Source organism: Mobula hypostoma, chromosome 6 (assembly GCF_963921235.1).
Source record: "Mobula hypostoma chromosome 6, sMobHyp1.1, whole genome shotgun sequence".
NCBI classification, from domain to species: Eukaryota; Metazoa; Chordata; class Chondrichthyes; order Myliobatiformes; family Myliobatidae; genus Mobula; species Mobula hypostoma.
The window spans coordinates 9487539-9512835 of NC_086102.1; the positions used below are offsets into that span (position 1 = coordinate 9487539).

At 43.9% G+C, this 25297-nt stretch overlaps 1 protein-coding gene across 1 annotated transcript in view; it reads left to right on the forward strand.

Annotated features, from left to right (window-relative positions):
• LOC134347761 (uncharacterized) overlaps window positions 1–18550 on the forward strand; it is a 28892-nt gene extending 10342 nt beyond the window's left edge. Inside the window, exons 3-4 of the mRNA XM_063050165.1 lie at window positions 5188–5555; window positions 18392–18550. Coding sequence (XP_062906235.1) covers window positions 5188–5555; window positions 18392–18550 — 527 coding nt within the window. The remainder of the gene's footprint in view (window positions 1–5187; window positions 5556–18391) is intronic.
• Window positions 18551–25297: the final 6747 nt, after the last annotated feature.

Here is a 25297-nt window from a genome sequence, read left to right on the forward strand (position 1 = left end):
TGGAACCATTTCCACTGGCAGGAGAAGGGGTTACTGGCACCTTAAAACCAGTCGCTTCAGTCAGATGGGGCTCGTCAGCTGTGGTTGACAGCTCATCTAGAAGAAGGAAAAATCTGATCACAAAACTCCATTGCCTTGCAGTTATACCCACTCATGAAGAAAGTAAACCCAGAGGAAAGCTCCAGAGCTGAAGTTCCTGAGTTCAAGGCTGACCTGCAACTCCTTTGATGCCTCTGGTGTCAAACTGTACCAGTCTCTGCCATTCATTGGATTCGACACTTTTGTGGAGAGGTGGGGAGCTTGCTGTATTGTCAACAGCTTGCTCTTTATATCATACTGCCCTGGCTGTGTACTGTGTAGGCAGCTAGATGCAATTTCCATGGTCAAGCCTGACCAAGAGAGGACCTCCTCAAGAAGTCACAGCTTTAGAGTGAGACTAAGTTGCGGTCCCATCCTCCATCTCAGGTGGAATTAAGAAAAAACTTGATGGGTTTACTGTGGAAGAGTGAGGCAGCATTCTCCTGTGTACCGTGATAGTACTTATCCTTCAGTCCACTTCACAACAACACATTATTGTTAAGGCTGTTCTAAAGGCGGCACAGTAGCACAACGGTTACCGTAACGGTACGACAGGTTCAGTTTTGGCACTGTCACTAGGGGTATGTTTGTCCTCCCCATCACCGTGTAAGTTTTCTCTGGGAGCTCCGGTTTCTTTCCATGTTCCAAAAAAGTCAGGGTTAGTAGTTTAATTGGTCACTAGGGTGTAATCGGGCAGCATGGACTTGTTGGGGCAGAAGGGCCCGTTTCCATGCTGTACCTCGCAAAAGCATAAATAGTATCTTGGCCATCATATAAGCTGAAAGCTTGATGTCCACATGCCACTTTTGACGTTCCTCAAATTACAAGAGTAACTAACACTTTGAAAGTATCTCATTTGCACTTTGGGGCATTTTGAAAGGGAGGTAAACAGTAAAATAGAAATCTGAGTTGTATTTTTCATTCCTTTCCCTAATTCTGAATGGCCCATCCCCACCCTCCCTGCATGCTTTATGCTTGGTTATCTTTTTTATAAACCACATATTAACCCTCTCCTGCATTTTCTTAGACCATAAGACAGATGAGCAGAATTAGGTCATTTGGGCCATCGAGTCTGCTCCACCATTCCATCACGACTGATTTATTATCCCTCTCAAACCCATACTCCTGAATTCTTCCCAGAACATTTGACGCCCTTACCGACTAAGAACACTAAATACCTTTTCAAATTCTTTCATGGTTACATTTTTAAGAGTGTGAAGTTATTAATGAATCTGCTTCGGTCATCTTCTCCAGATTATAACAATGAATTGCAAAAGATAAATTATCATCTCCTCATTGGGTCATGATGCATCTTGCTACATTTAAGGGTCGATGATGCTACATAGAGGTGGTTGTTGCTGTTTTCCCACTTGACCATGTTCACTCGCCTCCCAGTGCAGTAAACAATTGTCTTCCCAGAACGACCATTATCTGTGCAAAAACATTTGACAGATTCCTCTTATCAGACCAATGTTTCTTCTTGTGCCAGTTCATTAACTTGAAAGCAAAGCAAGTTCTTCCTACTCTTGTGAGGAGGGGGTGGTTCTCTGCATGAGCATGATGGTGGTGGGGAGGGGGTGAAATAACTGAGCTGAGGCCATTGAAGTAACTATTCATCCTATGAGGGTGTAATAACACTTGCTCCAATATCTAGGGGCTGTCATCATGTGACCATAAGACATAGGAGAAGAATTAGGCTATTCAGCTCATCGAGTCTGCTCCACTATTCCATTACCATAAGACCATAAGACGTTAGAGCAGAATTAGGCCAATCATCCCAATCAAGTCTGCTCTGCCATTCAGTCATGACTGATCCCAGATCCCACTCAACCCCACATACTCGCCTTCTTGCCATATCCTTTGATGCCCTGACCAATCAGGAAACAATCAACTTCCATCTAAAATATACACAAGGACTTGGCCTCCAATGCAGCCTGTGGCAGATCATTCCACAGATTCATTACTTGCTCGCTAAAAGAATTCTTCCTTGCCTCTGATCTAAAAGGTCGCTCCTCAACTTTGAGGCTGTGCCCTCTAGTTCTGGATACCCCCACCAGAGGAAACATCCTCTCCACATCCACCTGATCTAGTCCTTTCAACATTCGGTAGGTTTCAATGAGATCCTCCTGCATTCTTCTAAATTCCAGTGAGTGCAGGCACAAAGCTGCCAAATGCTCCTCATATGTTAACCTCTTCATTCCCAGAATCATCCCCGTAAAACTCTTCTGGACTCTCTCTGATGACAATACATCCTTTCTGAGATAAGGAGCCCAAGACTGTGGACAATGCACCAAGTGTGACCTGACTAGTGTCTTATAAAGGCTCAGCATTATCTCCTTGCTTTTATATTCCAGTCCCCTTGAAATAAATAGCAACATTGCAATTGCCTTCTTTGCCACAGACTCAACCTTCAAATTAACCTTCTGGGGGTTCTTGCACAAGGACTCCTAAGTCTCTCTGCATCTTTGGTGTTGAATTTTCTCCCATTTAGATAATAGTGTATACAATTGTTCCTTTTACCAAAATGCATTATTATGCATTTTCCAACATTGTATTGCATCTGCCATTTTTTTGTCCATTCTTCCAATTTGTCTAAGTCCTGCTGCAATCTCATTGCTTCCTCAGCACCACCTATCCCTCCACCTATCTTCATATCATCCACAAACTTTGCCACAAAACCATCAATTCCATAATCTAAATCACTGACAAACAATGTGAAAAGTAGCAGTCCCAACACTGACCCCTGAGGAACACTACTCTTCACCGGCAGCCAACCAGAAAAGGTGCCTTTTATCCCCATTTGCTGTCTCCTGCCTGTCAGCCATTCCTCTATCCATGCCAGTATCTTTCCTGTAACACCATAGGATTTTATCTTGTTAAGTAGCCTCATGTGTGGCACCTTATCAAATGCCTTCTGAAAATCCAAGTAAATGATGTTTCCCGTCTCTCCTTTGTCCACCCTGCTTGTTACTTCCTCAAAGAACTAACAGATTTGTCAGGCAAGGTTTCCCTTTGCAGAAACCATGCTGACTTTGATTTCTTTTATCATTAGTCTCCAAGTACCCTGAAACCTCGTCCTTAATAATTGACGCCAACACTTTCTCAACCACTGAGATTAGGCTAACTGGCCTATAATTTCCTTCCTTTTGCCTTTGTCCCTGATTTATCATCCCTCTCAACCCTTTTCTCCTGCCTACTCTCCATGGTTATGTGAGCCATAACCACACCGAAAGGAGTTTAAAGATTACTAAAATAATGTTCTCTGTAACTGTAACTGCATTCTGTTATTGCCTTCCCTTGTGCTGCAAATAGAACATAGAATAATACAGCACAGTACAGGCCCTTCAGCCCACAATGTTGTGCCGACCCTCAAACCCTGCCTCCCATATAAGCCCCCACCTTAAATTCCTCCATATACTTGTCCTGTAGTCTCTTAAACTTCACTAGTGTATCTGCCTCCACCACTGACTCAGGCAGTGTATTCCACGCACCAACCACTCTCTGAGTAAAAAACCTTCCTCTAATATCCCCTTTGAACTTCCCACCCCTTACCTTAAAGCCATGTCCTCTTGTATTGAGCAATGGTGCCCTGGGGAAGAGGCGCTGGCTATCCACTCTATCTATTCCTCTTAATATCTTGTATACCTCTATCATGTCTCCTCTCAACCTCCTTCTCTCCAGAGAGTAAAGCCCTAGCTCCCTTCGTCTCTGATCATAATGCATACTCTCTAAACCAGGCAGCATCCTGGTAACTCTCCTCTGTACCCTTTCCAATGAAAGGGACTGTACGGAAGGCAGGCAAAACAAAGTTTTCACTGTACCTCAGTCCATGAGACAAAGATAAACACACTTGCACATTCATTGATGGGAATGGAACCAAAATTGAACTGAATATCCAAAGCAAAGAGCTACTTATAAAATAGAAATTGTTGAACTGTCTCCCTCTTTTTTGGTCATTTTTGCCTGGATTAATTTGACTCCGGGTCCTTAGGGTTGTCATGGCTGGTGGGGGGGTGGTGGGGGTGTTGCCAGTGTTAGTGTTGATAAGCTCCCACTGCCTATTAAATGTTCCCAATGTTGTGTGGCCCAAGTAGCCTCTGATAACCAAAGCAGCGCACACAAAATGCTGGAGGAACTCAGCAGATTAGGCAGCATGTATGGAAAAGAGTAAAGAGTCAACGTTTTGGGCTGAGACACTTCATCAGGATTCAGAAGGAAGGGGTAAGGTGCCACAATAAAAAGGCTCCAATATTCGAACTGGTCTCACCGATGTATGGAAGGCCTCACTGGGAGCACTGGACACAATTTGTATTTTTTTACACACTGAGTGTTTGATGTTTTTCTTTTAATGTGTTCGATGGTGTTTCTTTGTTTCATGGCTGCCTGTGGGAGGGCAAACTTTGATAATAAATGTGCTTTGAACCTTTCCACCCTAATTATGTGTGCTTATAGTCAGAATATAGAACACTGCACTGCCTTTCAGCCCATCTAGTCCATGCTGAAATCTTAGTCCACCTAGTTCTATTCACCCGCACTTAGACCATAGTCCTCCATGCCCAGCCCATTCATTTACCTCGCCAAATTTCTCTTAAATGTTGAAATCAAACCTGCATCCACCACTTGTGCTGGCAGCTCATTCCACACCCTCAGCACCCTCTGAGTGAACAAGTTTCCCATCATGCTCCCCTTAAATATTTTACCTCTCACCCTCAACTCATGACCTCTAGCTCGTGTGTCACCCAACCTCAGTCGAAGAAGTCTGCTTGCATTTACCCTATCTATACCTCTCAGAATTTTGTATACCTCTTTCAAATCTTTCCTCGTTCTTCTATGCTCCAGGGAATAAAATCCTAACCTATTCAACCATTTCCTAAAACTCAGTTCCTCAAGTTCTGGCAACATCCTTGTAAATCTTCTCTGCCCTCTTTCAATCTTACTGACATCTTTCCTGTAGATAGGTGACCAGAACAGCACATGATATTCCAAACTAGGCCTCACCAACATCTTATACAACTTCAACAAAACATCCCAAATCCTGTGCTCAATATTTTGATTCATGAAGGCCAATGTACCAAGTGACAATGCTGTGTTTGTGCTTTATGTGTCTAGCTGCCGGTCAGGATTTGGAAGACCGCACTCCTGTTGGGAGCCTACAACAGCCGCAATCAAAGTTTCAACCAAAGAGCATCTGTTCGGAGAATCGGTACAACCAAAGTGAGCTGGACCCCGGTTGGGACTTCTCATATCCTTGGCCCCGTAGGGCCCACACCCTTGGGTGGTACCAAATGCCAGACGTCCTCTCCCCATGGGATCTAAAGCAACATACCTGTTGGAGAAGGCTGCAGGATTCGGTGGGCCCACGATGGAGTGCCACTCTGCCAAGGGAGCGGGTCTGGTCTCCTCTCTGCTGTCCGCATGCCTGTCATTGCCAAGCGTTTCCCAGCTCCTTCACAGACACCAATCTGTCAGACCCACTGGTAGGTAGATCTCCTCACATCATCGAATGTGCTTTTCCATGGACTGAACGATCTGATACTGAGATACTTGTACCACACTGGTGGCAGGGGGAGGAGATGTTACTTTATACTCAATGATTCAAAGTTCAAAGTAACTTTATTATCAAAGTATATGTATGTCACCATATACATCCCTGAGATTTATTTTCTTGTGGGCATACTCAATAAATCCATAATAGAATAATAACCATAACAGAATCCATGAAAGACCGCACCAACTTGCATATTCAACCAGTGTGCAGAAGACAACAAGCAGGGAAAGAAAAGAAATAATAATTGTAAATAATTTGGAAGATGTGTAGCTTGGGTGGTTGATAGTTGGTTTGAGTTGTTCTCCGATCTTGGCAATTTACTTGCAAATGTTTTGTCACTATGTGAGGAGACATTGTCAGTGCGTTATTGATTGTGGTGAGTCCTCTGAATTCATGGCCTTTAAATACTTTTCAATCAGCTGACTGGACATAGTTTCAAAACTCAGTTGCGATGTGGGGATCCTATTTATAAGCTGATGCAGGCAAACGTCCTGACCACGATGTATGAAGTTCACCACACAGTCAGTCAGCCTCGAGATTTCCTCCCCTCATCACAACTGAGTTTGAGGATCATCTATCCTATAAAGAAAAGCTTGCAAAAAGAAAAAGTCTTTTACCCAAACTCACTAACCACCAAATATCTGAAGTGTGCCAGTCGTTGAATTAGTTATAAAATTGGTATTGGTTTATTACTGTCACAAAAAGAGAAATTAGCTTTATCTCCAGCAACGACCATGGACACATTCGAAGTGATTACGCAACCGCCAACTGCAACTCCAGCCTTGAACACCAGGCCGGGTCTTTATGTGCTGCTGTTGTGACTCCTGTCTCCCCTTCCCCCACCACCACTCCGCAGCCCCGTCTTCCTCAGATCCCACCGTCAGCTCCTGGGCCCTCAGAGGCTCCATCTTCCTCTCACTCCAACCCTCCCCTCTCCATTGACACCCCCAGCCTCCCCCCTCCCCCCTCTGATCCCAGCTCTCATCCGTGCCGGGTCTTTACCATCCCCTCCGACCTTCAACTGTCAGAGGCAGAACGCTCTGTTCTCAGTAAGGGCCTCACGTTTGTCCCCCTTCGCCCTCACCTCAGCGAGTTCCGTGTTCGCCACGATGCGGAACTTTTCTTCCGCCGTCTCCGTCTCCGAGCCTACTTCTTTGGCAAGGACTCTTCCACCCCCACCGATGACCCCTTCTCCCGTCTTCAACCCTCCTCTTCTTCATGGACACCCCGCTCTGGTCTTCTGCCTGCTCTGGATCTCTTTATTGCCAACTGCCGACGGGACATCAACCGTCTCGACTTCACCGCACCTTGTCCCCATTCCAACCTCACTCCTTCGGAACGCTCTGCTCTCCACTCCCTCCGCACTAATCCTAACATTATTATTAAACCCACTGATAAAGGGGGTGCTGTTGTAGTCTGGCGTACTGACCTCTACCTTGCCGAGGCACAGCGACAACTCGCGGATACCTCCTCTTATTTACCCCTCGATCGTGACCCCACTAAGGAGCACTAGACCATTGTCTCCCACACTATCAACGACTTTATCCGCTCAGGGGATCTCTCATCCACTGCTACCAACCTTATAGTTCCCACACCCCGCACTTCCCGTTTCTACCTCCTACCCAAGATCCAGAAACCTGCCTGTCCTGGCCGACCTATTGTCTCAGCTTGCTCCTGCCCCACCGAACTCGTTTCTGCATACCTCGACACTGTTTTATCACCCCTTGTTCAATCCCTTCCGACCTATGTTCGTGACACTTCTCATGCTCTTAAACTTTTCGATGATTTTAAGTTCCCTGGCCCCCACCGCTTTATTTTCACCATGGATGTCCAGTCCTTATATACTTCCATCCCCCATCAGGAAGGTCTCAAAGCTCTACGCTTCTTTTTGGATTCCAGACCTAATCAGTTCCCCTCTACCACCACTCTGCTCCGTCTAGCGGAATTAGTCCTTACTCTTAATAATTTCTCCTTTTGCTCCTCCCATTTCCTCCAAACTAAAGGTGTAGCTATGGGCACCCGTATGGGTCCTAGCTATGCCTGCCTTTTTGTTGGGTTTGTGGAACAATCTATGTTCCGTGCCTATTCTGGTATCTGTCCCCCACTTTTCCTTCGCTACATCGACGACTGCATTGGCGCTGCTTCCTGCACGCATGCAGAACTCGTTGACTTTATTAACTTTGCCTCCAACTTTCACCCTGCCCTCAAGTTTACCTGGTCCATTTCCGACACCTCCCTCCCCTTTCTAGATCTTTCTGTCTCTGTCTCTGGAGACAGCTTATCCACTGATGTCTACTATAAGCCTACTGACTCTCACAGCTATCTGGACTATTCCTCTTCTCAACCTGTCTCTTGCAAAAACGCCATCCCCTTCTCGCAATTCCTCCGTCTCCGCCGCATCTGCTCTCAGGATGAGGCTTTTCATTCTAGGACGAGGGAGATGTCTTCCTTTTTTAAAGAAAGGGGCTTCCCTTCCTCCACTATCAACTCTGCTCTTAAACGCATCTCCCCCATTTCACGTACATCTGCTCTCACTCCATCCTCCCACCACCCCACTAGGAATAGGGTTCCCCTGGTCCTCACCTACCACCCCACCAGCCTCCGGGTCCAACATATTATTCTCCGTAACTTCCGCCACCTCCAACGGGATCCCACCACTAAGCACATCTTTCCCTCCCCCCCTCTCTCTGCATTCCGCAGGGATCGCTCCCTACACAACTCCCTTGTCCATTCGTCCCCCCCATCCCTCCCCACTGATCTCCCTCCTGGCACTTATCCGTGTAAGCGGAACAAGTGCTACACATGCCCTTACACTTCCTCCCTTACCACCATTCAGGGCCCCAAACAGTCTTTCCAGGTGAGGCATCACTTCACCTGTGAGTCGACTGGGGTGATATACTGCGTCCGGTGCTCCCGATGTGGCCTTTTATATATTGGTGAGACCCGACGCAGACTGGGAGACCGCTTTGCTGAACATCTATGCTCTGTCCGCCAGAGAAAGCAGGATCTCCCAGTGGCCACACATTTTAATTCCACATCCCATTCCCATTCTGACATGTCTATCCACGGCCTCCTCTACTGTAAAGATGAAGCCACACTCAGGTTGGAGGAACAACACCTTATATTCCGTATGGGTAGCCTCCAACCTGATGGCATGAACATTGACTTCTCTAACTTCCGCTAGGCCCCACCTCCCCCTCGTACCCCATCTGTTACTCATTTTTATGCACACATTCTTTCTCTCACTCTCCTTTTTCTCCCTCTGTCCCTCTGAATATACCTCTTGCCCATCCTCTGGGTCACTCCCCCCCCCCCGGTCTTTCTTCCCGGACCTCCTGTCCCATGATCCTCTCGTATCCCCTTTTGCCTATCACCTGTCCAGCTCTCGGCTCTATCCCTCCCCCTCCTGTCTTCTCCTATCATTTTGGATCTCCCCCTCCCCCTCCAGCTTTCAAATCCCTTACTCACTCTTCCTTCATTTAGTCCTGACGAAGGGTCTCGGCCTGAAACGTCGACTGCGCCTCTTCCTATAGATGCTGCTTGGCCTGCTGCGTTCACCAGCAACTTTGATGTGTGTTGCTTGAATTTCCAGCATCTGCAGAATTCCTGTTGTTTTAATTAGCTTTATCTGTTAGACGGTCATGGAAACACCAAAGCATACAGTGAAAGGTGTGGGGCTGTCTGAGGATGTGCTGGGGACAGCCCATGAGTGTCACTAGCATAGCATGCCCACATTTCTCCAACACTGACAACACGTTGGAGGAACTCAGCAGGTCGGGCAGCATCTGTGGAAAAGATCGGTTGACGTTTTGGGCCGGAACCCTGGGAAACGTCGACCGATCGTTTCCACGGATGCTGCCCAACCTGCTGAGTTCCTCCAGCGCGTTATGAGTGTTGCTTTGACCCCAGCATCTGCAGATTGTTTTGTGTTTTCTCCAACACTGACCTGTACGTCTTTGTGACGTGGGAGGAAACCGAAGCATCTGGAGGAAACGCATGCAGTCACGTGAAGAACGTACACATTCTTTACAGATAGCGGCAGGAATCGATTCCTGATCAATGTTCACTAGGACTGTCAATCAATGCACTAGCTGCTGTGCTACTATGCTAACTGTACAGAAATGCTTTTGCTCGTGTGTCCTCCAGACAGACAGATCATTCCACATTTCCACATATCGGTACATCGAGGCAGTGAGCAGGAAAACAATGCAGAGGAAAGTGCAGTGCATGCCGACAAATACAGTGCGTGAGCCACGATAAAGTAGACTGAGAGATCAAGAGGGTAGTGCAAAGAAAATTTACGGGAATGTTGTTGGAATTTGAGGATCTGAGTTACAGGGAAAGGCTGAATAGTCTAATACGTTATTCCCTGGAGATCTTATAGAGGTATATAAAATCACAAGGGCTACACATAAGGAAAATGCAGGTAGCCTCTTCCACTGAGGTTGCGTGAGACTAGAACTAGAGCCTCAGTAGAAGACTGTACCCAACAGGAGAGACAAACAACCACTGTGCAAAAGACACCAAAACTGTTCAAATACAAAAAAAGCAGTGAATATCAAGAATATGAGATGAAAAGTCCTTGAAAGTGAGTCCGTAGATTCTCACTCAGCCTCAGTGAAAAGGCTGCTTATACCAGAGAGGGAAAATTCATAAGGGTGAAGAATGCAGGACCGAAGGTGCTGTATTTAAATGTGTGTAGCATTTGGAATAAGGTGGACAAACTTGTGGCGCAATTAGAGATTGGTTGGTATGACTTTGTGGGCATCACTGAGTCGCGGCTGAAAGAAGGTCATCGTTGGGAGTTTGACATCAAAGGATATGCTTTGCGTCAAAAGGACGGGCAGGAAGACATAGGTGGTGGTGTGGCTCTGTTGGTAAGAGATGGAATTACAACTTTAGAAAGAGGTGACACAGCGTCAGACAATGTTGAAGCTTTACAGGTGGAGTTAAGAAATTGCAAGGGTATAAAAACCATTATGTGAATCATATATATGCCTCTAAATAGAAGCCAAGATGTGGGGTTGAGATTGCAAAGGGAGCTGGAAAGGGCATGTAGTAGGGGTAATGTCGCAAATGTAATGAAGGGCTTCAATATGCAAAGGGATTGGGAAAAACAGGTTGGTGTCGGATTGCAAATGAGGAACTTTATTGAATGCCTACAAAATGGCTTTTTAGAGCAGCTTGTGCTTGAGCCTACTTGGGGAAAGGCTATTTTAGATTGGGTGTTGGATAATAACCCAGATTTTATTAGTCAGCTTAATGTAAAGGAACACTTAGGAGGCAGTAATCATAGTATGATTGAATTCATACTGCAATTTGAGAAGGAGAAGTGTAACTCACATGTATCAGTATCGCAGTGCAACAAAGAGAATTACAGAGGCATGAAAGAGGAACTTGGTTCCGGAGGAGGATACCGGTGGGGATGATGGCAGAGCAGAGTTTCTGGGAATAGTTCACAAGGCACAAAATAGATATGTCCCACAGAAGAAGAAGTTCTCAAATGGCAAGGGTAGGCAACTGTGGCTGATAAGGGAAGTTAAGAACTGCATAAAAGCCAAGGAAAGAGCATATAAGGTAGCAAAAGTGAATGGGAAGTTGGATGATTGGGATGTTTTTAAAATCCAATGAAAGACAACTAAGAAAGCTATAAGAAGGGAAAAGATGAAATATGAGGGCAAACTAGCTAATAATGTAAAGCAGGATACTAAAAGATTTTTTTCAATTATATAAAGAATAAAAGGGAAGTGAGATTGGTATTGGACCACTGGAAAATGATGCTAGTGAGGTAGTAATGGGGGACAAAGAAATGGCAGGTGAATTTAGTAAGTACTTTGCTTCAGTCTTGACTGTGAAAGACACTAGTTGTATGTTAGAGGCCTGTGAGTGTCAGGGAGTAGGAGTGAGTGCCATTGCTATTACATAGAAAAATTGCTAGGCAAGCTAAGGTCGATAAGTTACCTGAAGCAGATGGGCTACATCCCAGAGTCCTGAGAGAGGTTGCTGAAGAGGTAATGGATGCATTGGTCATGATCTTTCAAGAGTCACTTGATTCTGGCATGGTCCCAGAGGACTAGAAAATTGCAAATATCACTCCACTCTTTAAGAAGGGAGGAAGACAAAAAAGATGAAATTATAGAGAAAACTTGCTTGACAAATCTGTTAGAGTTCTTTGAGGAAGTAACAAGCAGGGTGGACAAAAGAGAGGCAGTGGATGTCATTTACTTAGATTTTCAGAAGGCATTGGATAAGGTGCCGCACATGAGGCTACTTAACAAGAGAAAATCCTATGGTGTTACAGGAAATCTGCTGGTATGGGTAAAAGAATGATTGACAGGCAGGAGGTAGCAGGTAGGAATAAAGGGGACCTTTTCTGATTGGCTTCACCGGCTGGTGGCGTAGTGGCATCAGCGCCGGACTTCGGAATGCAGGCTCCTGAGTTCGAACCCAGCCGGCTCCCAGGCACGCTTTCCATCCGTGCTGGGTTGAGCGTCAAACTAGCAACTCGACCTCGTAAAAAAGAAATTGCCTCCTACAGAAACGTCAACAGAAACAATTTGATGGCCTATGCTCTCTCGTGAGTTTAAAAGGCAATCTCCTTTCTTTCCCTTTTCTGATTGGCTGCCAGTGATTAGTGGTGCTCTTCAGGGGTCAGTATTGGGACCGCTACTTTTCACATTGTCTGTCAATGATTTAAACAATGGAATTGATAGCCTTGTGGCAAAGTTTACAGATGATGCGAAGGGTAGGTAGTGCTGAGGAAGCAATGCAATTTCAGCAGGACTTAGATATTTTGGAAGAATGGGCAAAAAAATGGCAGATGGAATACAGTGTTGGGAAATGCATGCAAATGCAGTTTGGTAAAAGGAACAATGGTGCAGGCTATTATCTAAATGGGGAGAAAGTTCAAACATCAGAGGTACAAAGGGATTTAGGAGTCCTTGAGCAAGACTCCCAAAAAGTTAACTTACAGGTTGAGTCTGTGGTAAAGAAGACAAAGGCAATGCTGATATTTATTTCAAGGGGAATAGAATATAAAAACAAGGAGATAATGCTAAAGCTGTATGAGACACCAGTTAGGCTGCACTTTGGAGAATTTGCAATAGTTTTGGGTCCGATATCTCAGAAAGCATGTATTGTCATTGGAGAAAGTCCAGTGGAGATTCACGAGGATGATTCCAGGAATGAAGGGGTTAACATATGAGAAGCATTTGGCATCTTTGGGCCTGTACTCACTGGAATTTAGAAGAATGCGTGGGGATCTCATTGAAACCTACTGAATGTTGAAAGGACTTGGTAAGGTGGATATTTCCTCTGATGGGGTATTCAGAGCTAGAGGGCACAGCCTCAAAATTGAGGGGTGACCTTTTAGAACAGGAATATTTTTTTTTAGCTTAAGAGTGGTGAATACGTAGAATTTTTTGCCACAGGCTGCGGTGGAGGCCAAGTCCGTGGGTATATTCAAAGCAGATGTTGATAGAACCCCGATTGGTTGGGGCATCAAGGGATATAGTGAGAATCAGGTGTATGGAGTTGAATGGGATCTAGGATCAGCCATGATAGACTCAATGGGCTGCTTTTTTGTCTTGTGGTCTTAAGGTATTAGTTTGTGGGAACAGTTCAGTGATGGGCCGAGTGATATTAAGGGTGATACTTAAGTGGAACTTAAGGATGATGACTCAAAGGGTGATGTGAGTGCGGAATGAACTGCCAGAGGAAGTGGTGGATATGAGTGAAACCGTAACATTTAAGAGAAGCTTGGATAAGCACGTGGAGGGGTAAGGGGCTAGACAGAAAAGCAGGCCAACACTGACTAGATGGGCCAAAGGGCCCTCTACGACTCTAAGCGTTAATCTTTAGCATACGAGAGGCATCAGAGAGAGAGAGTCTGATAACAGCAGGAGTTGTGCTAGAGTCCAGTGGTATGTGTTCTCAAGCTTTAATGTCTCCTGCCTGTGAGAAACTTAGGCAGTGTCAATGCAGGGGAGGCTGATTTGAGTGATGTACTCTACCTGTTATTGTAGCTTAGAAAACCTGACAAACAACTTCTGCAGAGCAAGCTGCCAAAATTCAGGGCTAAGTATATGCAGACTTCAGGAAGGGTAAGACGAAAGAAAACATCCCAATCCTCATAGAGGGATCAGAAGTGGAGAGAGTGAGCAGTTTCAAGTTCCTGCGTGTCAAGATCTCTGAGGACCTAACCTGGTCCCAACATATCGATGCAGCTATAAAGAAGGCAAGACAGCGACTATACTTCATTAGGAGTTTGAAAAGATATGGTATGTACCGTGGAGAGCATTCTGATAGGCTGCATCGCTGTCTGGTATGGGGGCGGGGCTCCTGCACAGGACCAAAAGAAGCTGCAGAGGGTCGTAAATTTAGTCGGCTCCATCTTGGGTACTAGCCTACGAAGTACCCAGGACATCTTCAAGGAGCTGTGTCTCTGAAAATCAGCGTCCATTATTTAGGCCCCCCAGCACTCAAGGTATGCCCTTTTCTCACTGTTACCATCAGGTAGGAGGTACAGAAGCCTGAAGGCACACACTCAGCGATTCAGGAACAGCTTCTTCCCCTCTGCCATCTGATTCCTAAATGGCCATTAAACCCGTGAACACTATGTTACTTTTTAATACGAGGGGTGATTGATAGGTTCGTGGCCTAAGGTAGAAGGAGTCAATTTTAGAAAACCTAGCACATTTATTTTTCAACATAGTCCCCTCCTACATTTACACACTTAGTCCAGTGGTCGTGGATCATACGGATCCCTTCTTTGTCGAAGTGGTCCACAGCAGGGGCGATTGATAAGCTCGTGGCCTAAGGTAGAAGGAGATGAGTTATTAACTTCAAACTTTCTGCATTATCACTCATGGAGCCGAACTGCACATGCGTGTAACGAGAGTGTCTTGGACCTCCAGGTGGTCCACAGCAGGAGTGATTGATAAGTTTGTGGCCTTAGGTGGAAGGAGATGAGTTATACAGCTCTTGTTACATGCATGTGCAGTTCAACTCTTTGAGTGAAAATATAGAAAGTTTGAAGCTAATAACTCATCTCCTTCTACCTTAGGCCACAAAATTATCAATCACCCTAGTATATATTATTTCTGTTTTTTTTGCATGATTTTTAATCTAGTCAATACATATATACTATAATTGATTTTACTTATTTATTAATTATTATTATTATTATTTTTGCTGCTTCTTCTATATTGTGTATTGCATTGAACTGCTGCTGCTAAGTTAACAAATTTCACGGATCATGCCAGTGATAATAAACCTGATTCTGATTCAGAACAGGGAACTGCACAGCACAGAAACAGGTGCCTTGGCTCAATGTGATCAGATCTCAAAAATATGAAGGTCCCAGGCACTATTATAAGAGTGTTAAACAGTTCCCTAGTATGATAAATTGAACTCACAATCTACCTCATTATGGCCTTACACCTTATCATTTACTACACTGCACTTTCTCTGTAAATATTACACTTTATTCTGCATTGTTATTGTGTTACCTTGACTTTCCATCAATAAACTGAGTAATGATTTGATCTGCATGAACAGTATGCAAGACAAACTTGAGAGATTCTGTAGATGCTGGAAATCCAGAGTAACACATGCAAAACGCTGGAGGAACTCAGCAGGTTAGGCAGCATCTATGGAAATGGATAAACATTTGACTTTTCTGACTGAGACCCTTCTTAAGGACTCAAGACAAGTGAAATATACAAGACAAGTTTTTGACTGTATTTCAGTACATGTGACAATAATAAGCTGATCCCAAATCTAATTCCAATTCTCTTACTGGGAACTTGCTTTGTGATGGTGGCTTGGGCTCTCACTACCTCAATGCAATAGAAAAGCTTTTTATGGCAACCTGTACATGATAGAGTGCACAGTCAGAGTCCTTTTGCCAGGTTGGAAATGGCTAATGCGAGAGGGCACAATTCTAAAATGATTTCGGGAGTTGGGCTGAGAACTGGCAAATTGAGTTCAACCCAGAAAAGTGTGAAGTGATTTACTTTGGAAGGTTGAACTGGATTAATGGCCGGGTTCTTAGCAGTGTGGAGGAACAGAGAGATCTTGAGGTTCACATCAATAGATCCCTCAAAGTTGCCGTGCAAATTGATAGGGTTGTAGAGAAAGCGTAAGACGTGTTGGCCTACATTAGTCAGGGGAATGAGTTCAAGAGCCGTGAAGAAATTGTAGGCTGAAGTGCCTGTACTGTGCTCTAATATTTTATTTTCTGTAGCTGATATTGTTCTTTTTTGGCAGCAGTACAATGCAAGACAAATATTACTATAAGTTATAAGAAAAATAAATAAATAAATAGTGCAAAAGAGGAACAGCGAGGTGGTATTCATGGACCATTCAGAAATCTGATGGTGGAGGGGAAGAAAATGTTTCGAAATGTTGAGTGTGCATCTTCAGGCTCCTGTACCTCCTCCCTGATGGTAGTACTGAGACGAGGGCACGTCCTGAATGGTGATGGTCCTTAATGATTGATGCCACCTTTCTTGAAGCACCACCCTGAAGATGTTATCAATGATGATATTGAACATAAGTCTCCAATTAATTTATCAACTTGCATGTCTTTGGTCATGGGAGGATACTGGAACATGTGGGGGCTCGAGGAACACCCACAGTCACAGGGAAAATGTACAACCTTCACACAGATATAAATTTAGGACTTCTTTCCCTAAACTTCTACAACTTTTCACGTAATTTAAGACACTTCAGTTTATCACTTGTTAGTGTCTACCTTTTTGACTAAGACTGTTCATGTAACCTAATGCCTCATTAAGTGTTATTGCTCCATATTTTGTTTGAATAGAATTCTTGCAGAAACTTGTAAATTTAGAAGTATTTTATGACTGCTAATGGCTGCCATTGTTGTAGCATTACTTCAGAAATGGAAAGAGAGCTATCTTTAAAACCAGTTTGTAATACTCTTCATGTTGCTGGACAACATGCTAGTTGGAGGAATATCTGAGCCTTCTCTAAGTTACAGTTGTAGCGAGCATTGGGGAGGGATTGTGTACTTATTTCCTTCTTTGTTATTGTTCTTGCTGCAATGTTGTGTAATATTTCTTTCAAACGCAAATGGAAAAGGAAATGGAGAAAGAGATAGGGAGGGGACAGAAGCTGATTGACATTGTGTCTTGGCTCAGACACCATGTTGTATGAATGTCTGAACTGAATGCATAAACTGAACTGTCGTGAACTGAACTTTCCTGGACTGCTTTGATGAATTTTGTGGTTTAATGTTTCATATTCTGTGTTTTTTTCGCTCGTGTTTTGCGTTTGTGTGATTTGTTCTTTTTTTGCACGTTGGGGTTTTAACGTTTATTTCCTTGAATGGGTTCCATGGTTTTCTTTGTTGTATGTCTGTCTGTGGGAAGATGAATCTCAGGGCTGTATACTGCGTACAAACTTTGATAATAAATGTTCTTTGAATCTTTGAATCTCCCTAACTCTTCCACTGGTAAGATTGGTTTATTGTTGTCACATGTACTGAGGTACAGTGAAAAATTTTGCGTGCCGTCCACACAGATCATCTCATCACATCAGTGCACTGAGGCAGTAGAGTGGAAAAGCAATAACAGAAAGCGGAATAAAGTGTTACAGTAACAGAAAGTGCAGTGCAGGCAGGCGTAGAGTTCTGTGCAAAATTATTCAGCACATATATATCGCTAGGATGCTAAGACTTTTGCACAGTGCTGTTTTTGCCAACTTGGAGTGGAGAGCAGGTTTGTAACTCTGGTGGGAGCAAAGGATGTTGGGAATGGCGAGGGTGGTGTGCCATGGCAGGGGTATGAGACAGGTGGCACAGAAGGAGTGCCAAGGATTGGCGGGGGGGGGGGAGTTGGTGTGGGTATAGACACACCCAGTCCTGAGACACCAGGCAAGGTCATTTGATTTCAAACAATTGGTTTATTGATCATTACAGAATGTCTTCCTGGTGCTTCCTGCTCCCTCCTCTCCCCCTTCCCCTTTTCCCAAACATGATTCCCCTCTCCCTGTCCCCTTCCCACTCTCAGTCCATAGTAGAGACTCATATCAGAATCAGGTTTATCATCACTCACATATGTCATGAAATTTGTTTTTTTTTGTGGCAGCAATACAATATAATACATAAAATGACTACAGTACTGTGCAGAAGTTTTAGGCACATATATACTGTATATATAGTGAGGGTAGCTAACACTTTTGCACAGTACTGTAAGTATAGAAGGCTGCACATATGGAATATTGAGCAGAGAGCACAAGGAATGGGACAAGAAGAAGCTGCAGAAGGACATCTCAAAGGTTTCAAAGGTGCATTTAATGTCAGAGAGGTGTATACAATATACATCCTGAAATGCTTTTCCTCTGCAACCGTCCACGAAAACAAGAGGAGTCCCCCAAAGAATGAACAACGGTTAAATGTTAGAACCCCAAAGTCTCCCCCCAGCTCCCCTCCCTCCTGCGCATAAGCGGTAGCAAGCAAAATCCTCCCTCCCCCCACCGCCAAAAAAAAGCATCAGCACCCACCACTGAGCACCCAAGCGTGAGCGAGGCAACAGCAAAAACACAGACTTGCAGTTACCCCAAAGGCTACATTGTTCACCCGGCATTCAACATTCCACAGGCTCTTTCTCTCTCTCTCTCCCTAATAAGGGAGAAAGAAGAGTCTCCGTTTCACAGCGAGGGGGAGACATAACAAACAACTCGCTGATTTACGATGTTAAAAGTCCGTTGCATCATTTTTTTGGAGCTCGGTGCCCAAAGATCTCAGGTCCCTGGGCACACAGCCAACGATGTTCCAGCTCCCACAACACACCGATCCAGGACACCGAGATTCTAGGCCTCCAAAGCCGAGCTGAACTCTTAGGCCGAGCCCCTGCCGTGCCGAACGACGGCCGGTTGTATTACTGCAAAGAACCGTAGTCAACGTGTAACTCCAGGTCAGGGTCTTCAAAAGAACCCTGAAAGAGGAAAATAGAGATATTAAAGATGTTTCTGAAAATGCAAGCAAAGGAATCGACATTTAGCACCATATCTACTGTGCACATGAAGAAATACTTCAGCTTGAACACTGGCAAGAAACAATGTGCAGGACATTAGTTTACATTGAAATATACTGCTTGAAGTTACAGCATAATCTCGGAACAGTACAGTGATAATTTTGCTACTGGCTTTCAGATGGAGCATTGCAATGACGTGACAGGGTAGACTGTGAGATTAAGAGTCCATTTTATCCTAGCAACACACATCAAAGTTGCTGGTGAAAGCAGCAGGCCAGGCAGCATCTCTAGGAAGAGTATCCTACTAGGTGACACAATAACCTTATAATAGAAGATGCCCTTGACCCTAGTGGTATGTGCTTTTGGGTTTTTGTATCTTCTACTCAACAGAAGGCAGGAAAAGAGAGGTTGCCCTGGGTGGGCAGGGTCTTTGATGTGCTGGTTGCTTTACCAGGGAAAAAAAATGTTCAGACCAAGTCCATGGAGGGATGTTGGTTTGCATGATGCACTGATCTGAGTCCACAACTCCCTGCAGGTTCTTGCAGTCTTGATCAGACCATTTGCCATACCCAGCCATGATGCTCTCTTTTTGCATGACTTACTTAATTTAATTTATTTAATTTTATATAGAAACATAGAAAATAGGTGCAGGAGTAGGCCATTCGGCCCTTCGAGCCTGCACCGCCATTTATTATGATCATGGCTGATCATCCAACTCAGAACCCAGCCTTCCCTCCATACCCCCTGACCCCTGTAGCCACAAGGGCCATATCTAACTTCCTTTTAAACATAGCTAATGAACTGGCCTCAACAGTTTGCTGTGGCAGAGAATTCCACAGATTCACCACTCTCTGTGTGAAGAAGTTTTTCCTAACCTCGGTCCTAAAAGGCTTCCCCTCTATCCTCAAACTGTGACCCCTCGTTCTAGACCTCCCCAACATCGGGAACAATCTTCCCGCATCTAGCCTGTCCAATCCCTTTAGGATCTTATACGTTTCAATCAGATCCCCCCTCAATCTTCTAAATTCCAACGAGTACAAGCCCAGTTCATCCAGTCTTTCTTCATATGAAAGACCTGCCATCCCAGGAATCAATCTGGTGAACCTTCTTTGTACTCCCTCTATGGCAAAGATGTCTTTCCTCAGATTAGGGGACCAAAACTGCACACAATACTCCAGGTGTGGTCTCACCAAGGCCTTGTACAACTGCAGTAGTACCTCCCTGCTCCTGTACTCGAATCCTCTCGCTATAAATGCCAGCATATATATATAAAATTTATAGTTACATGAGTTCAGTATAAGATGGTGCTGGTGAAACCCAGTGACTCCCTGTGGTGGCAAACAAAACAAAAAAATACTACTATATAAACCAAAGAAAATCTGCAGATGCTGGAAATTTGAGCAGCACACACTAAATGCTGGAGGAACTCAACAGGTCAGGCAGCATCCATGGAAAAGAATACAGACAACATTTCAGGCAAAACCCTTCGACAGGACTGGTGATAAAAAGCTGAGGACCAGATTTAAAAGGTGTGGGAAGGGGGCTACATACAAGAATATACTTTATTATTAACACTTTTTCTAGTGAAACTTATGGTAATAAATCTGAAAGCTATTTGCTGATTTTTGTTTTTTTTTCTCTGCACATTGGGAGTTTGACGTTCTTTTTTCAATGCGTCTTTTTGTGTTTCTTGGTTTTGTGGCTGCCTGTCAGGAGACAAACCTCACGGTTGTATATAGTATACCTACTTTGATAATAAATGTGCTTTGAACTTTGAACTTGTTCTTTTTAATGTTTGCACTGTGCGGTACTGATGCCACATAACAACAAATTTCATAACATTTACTGGTGATATTAAACCTGATTCTGATTCTGAGTTTGAGATAGGCCGGTTTAATTAAAGATTGGTAAGAGTCACTGTTACTCCAACTATCTTTTCCCTAGAGAAGGTCTTAACTCTCTTGAACCATGTGACCTTATCAGTTCTGCTTTAGTATGAGTGTGATTCTTTCTTTGCAGGTATAATTCCTTGCACCACATCTCCCTGCACATACACTACACCCTCACTAAGACTTGGAGGTCTCCCTGCAGTTTGGATCGCAGGACCAAACAGGGCAGAGGAGTGCGTTGGTTCAATTACTTGCATAGCTGCCAGTGTTTTGGGCCACTGATCCAGACATATGAGTTTGAATCTCACCAAGACAACTGGGGAAAATTAATCCAATGAATTATGTTAATGTGTGCTGAAGTTACAATGATAGCTATGAGTAGGACACACAAACATCTGGAGGAACTCAGCAGGTTGGTCAGCATCTATGGAGAGGAATAAACAGCCAATATTTTGGCCCAGGACCCTTCATCATGACCCACCCACAGTTCCTCCAGCATTTTATGTGTTACTCTGGATTTCTAGCATTTGCAGAATCCCTTGTGTTAATGATAGTCCTGATTTGGCTGGATTATTTTTAAAAGCAACCTGGTTCAAGAATGTCATTCAGAAAAAGACAACTCACATTTTGACTCAACAACACACACAAAATACTGGAGGAATTCAGCAGGTCAGGCAGCGTTAATGATCAGAAATGTTTCTGGCCAATGAAGGGTCTCAGTCCAAGATGTCAACTGTTTATTCCCCTCCATAGATGCTGCCTGACTAGCTGTGTTCTTCCAGTACTTCCTTGTGTTACTCTGGATTTCCAGCAGCTGCTGTGTGCCCGATGTCCAGTCATTAATCAAGTCTTCATTTGATGCCAGGCCAGACAATATGGCTGACTCTTAACTACCTCCTCATTTAAGAAGCCATTGGGAATGACTGAGGCAGACAGGGGGATAGTTTAAGAAATTGGTATTGGTGTTATTATTGGAATTGATTTATGATTATCATGTGTACTGATAAAATGAAACGTTTGTCTTGCATACTATTCATACAGATCAAATCATTGCACAGTGCATTGAGTAGAACAAGGTAAAACAATAACGATGCAGAATGAAGTGGAGCAGCTGCAGAGAAAGTGCAGTGCAGGTGAACAATAAAGAAGATGTGTGGGGCAAGTATTTTACTCAGAGAGTGCTAGGTGCCTGGAGCAGGCTGCCAGAGAGAGACACGATAGCGGCATGGTAGTGTAGCTATTTGTGTAACTATTATGTTTTGTAACTTCAAAACTTTAAACTAATTCAAATGAAGATGGAAATCGGAAGAATGCTGGTCGTCTTTACTTTCAGTGTGGAGCGCACTATCACGTGGCAGTGTGATGATGTATGCAATTTATGTTTTTTACATACAATGGATTAGTTAAAAAACAAAAAGCTTAATCAAAATATTATTGAAATATTAAATGCACATCAATAACACTATTACAGTGCCAGGAACCCAGGTGCAATTGCTGCCGCTGTGTATAAGGACTTTGCACGTTCTGCTCAAGACCCCCTGGGTTTCCTCCGAGGGCACCAGTTTCTGCCCATATTCCAAACACGTGCGGTTCAGTAGGTTAATTGGTCACATGGGGGGAATTGGGTGGCAGGGTCTTGTTGGTCCAGAAAGGGCTGCGACTTTGCTGTATCTCTGAATAAAATCAAGTTACAAAATAAAGTCATAGTCCTAAAGAGGCTGTTACACAGCGAATGGAGAGATATGGATCATTACAGATAAAATAGATTTAGTTTAATTTGACATTGTGTTTATTTACTTATTTTTTATTTATTTAGCGACACAGCCCCTCTGACCTTTTGAGCCATGCCATCTCAGTAACCCCCGACAAACACAATTAATTCTAATCGAACCACAGAACCATTTACAATGACCAATTAACCTACCAAGTACATCTTTGGACTGGGGGAGGAAACCAGAGCACCCGGGGAAGACCATGGGGAGGACATACAGAGTGGCTTCAGAATTGAACTCTGAACTTCGGTATGCCCTGAGTGGTAATAGCGTCATGCTAACTGCTACACTACCGTGGCACCCTAAGCACAGACCTTATGGGTCAAAGGGCCTGTTCCTATGTTCGAAATACAGGCATTCTTAGTGACGTCCACGTTGTGTGATCAAATCTTTTTAATTGCACCAATGTAACTGAGGCCTTACTGAACATACATAAATTATTATTAGACCTTTTGGTTTATATAGTGAGCTTAATGATGCAACCACACGACAAAGCACTTCAAGGAAGCATTACCAAAGATGTTGTAAGATCCCACACGCAAGTGTGCGTGCATCAATTAAATGTCGCGCAATACAGCTCGGGCTCACCGCACTCTTTAAGGGGAATTGGTATCACATTTCCTCCATTGGTTCACCATTTCCAGTTCTACGTGTGCATCAGCCTCCTGGCAAATGCATCATTCAGGAAGGCAGACAAGATTCTGCAGACGTTGGAAATCTTGAGCAACACACAAAAACATCAGCAAGTCGAGCAGCATCTATGGAGGAAAATGAACAATCAAAATTTTGGGCTGAGACCTTTCAACCCTGATTACAGGCCGAGGCTGGAAAGGTCAACTGTTTATTTCCCTCCATAGATGCCGCTGACCTGCTAAGTTCCTCCAGCGTTTTGTGAGTATTACATACATCACAATATCGGCTGGGTCATCATCATTATGTGCCGTGTTATATGATATGGGTGATCGTGGTCTTCCATCTGTTTTTAATCTGCCTCTGGGGAAGACCCCCTCCACGCTTACTCTTTTTTCAGTCCATGACCATGATTGCTCTTGGCAATTTTTCTGCAGAAGTGGTTTGCCAAGGTCTTCTTCTGGGCAGTGTCCCCAGCCATTATCAAATCTCTTCAGAGATTGTCTGCCTGGCATCAGTAGTCTCATAACCACGACTTATGATATGCACCAGCTGCTCATACGACCATCCACCCCCTGCTCCCATGGCTTCGTGTGATCCTGACTGGGAGGCTAAGCAGGTGCTACACCCTGCCCAAAGATGACCTGCAGGTGAGCAGAGGGAAGGCATGTATTACACTTCCTTTGGTAGAGGTATATCTCCTCTCCACCACCCAAGGTTTGGGTATAAGGCCAAAAGCACCCAAATCAGGATTGGAAGCAGGTTTAATATCGACATATGTTGTGAAATTTGTTTTGCACCAGCAATACAGTGTAAGACATAAAAATACTATAAACTAAAATAAGAGATATGTATAAAATATAACTTAAATAAGTAATGCTTAAGGGGAAGCAAACGTAGTGAGTTAGTGTTCATAGGTTGGTTCATTGTCTGTTCAGAAATCTGGTGGATGAAGGGAAGAAACTGTTCCTAAAATGTTAAAAGTGGAGGATATATAGTCTGACTGCATCACAGCCCAGTATGAAAACTGAAAATCCTACAAAAAACAGTGGATACAACCCAGTCCTTCATGTGTAAGGCCCTCCTGACTATTCAGCATATTTATATGAAATGCTGTCGCAGGAAAGCAGAATCCATCATCAAGGACCCCCAACACACAAGACATGCTCTTTTCTCGCTGCTGCCATCAAGAAGAAGGTGCAGGAGCCTCAGGGCTCACATACCAGTTTCAGAAATAGTTATTACCCCTCAACCATCAGGCTCTGTAACTATAGGGGATAATTTCACTCATCTGCACTTGCCCCATCATAGAAATGATGCCACAACCTATGGACTCACTTTCAAGGACTCTTCATCTCATGTTCTCGATGTTTAGTATGTATTTATTTATTATTGTTATTTATTTCTTTTTGTGTTTGCTCAGTTTGCTGTCTTTTGCATACTGGTTGAACGCCCAAGTTGCTGTGATCTTTCATTGATTCTGTTATGGTTATTATTCCATGGATTTATCGAATATGCCCACAAGACAATGAACCTCAGTGTTGTGTATAAGGCATATTTGTACTTTGATTACAAACTTACTTTAAACTTTGTCATCTGGCTCCCCTCTCACCAGCCCATTACCTCCCTCTGGTTTCCCTCCTCCTTCCCTTTTACCACGGTCCATTCTTGTCTCCTATCAGATTCTTTCTTCTTCAACCCTTTACTACCACCTCCTCCCTGACGATAGTAATAAGAGGATAGTGTATTCTGGGTGATGGGGGTCCTTCACGACAGATGCCGGCTCTTTGAGGCATCGCCTGTTGAAAATATCATTGATGGTGGAGACGTGAGCAGTCGTGATGGAGCTGGCTGAGTTTTTTCCGATTCTGTGCTGTGGTCCCTCCACACAGATTTATTATCACAGATTTATATCAAAGTCAAAGTCAAATTTATTGTCAATATGTCACTCTATACTACCCTTAGATTCATTTTCCTGCAGTCTTTTGTAGGAAAATAAAGAAATACAGTAGAACTTATGAAAAGCTGTACATAAACAAAAATTGACAAGCAACCAATGTGCAAAAGAAGACAAATAGTGTAAATAAAAAATAATACTGAGCAAATGAGTTGTGGAGTCCTTGAAATTGAGTGGTGACATGGAATTTGCTTTTGTAGCAGCAATATAGTGCGGACATGATATTTCTATAAATTACAAAAATAAGTAAATTATACAAACAGGAGGACTAACGAGGTCATGTTCACGGGTTTATTGAATGTTCACAAATCTGATGGAGGAGGGGAAGAAGCTGTTTCTGAATTTTTGAGTGTGGGTCTTCAGGCTCCTGTACCTCCTCCTTGATGATCAGTGGTGTCGGATATAAGGAGTGAGGGGACGGA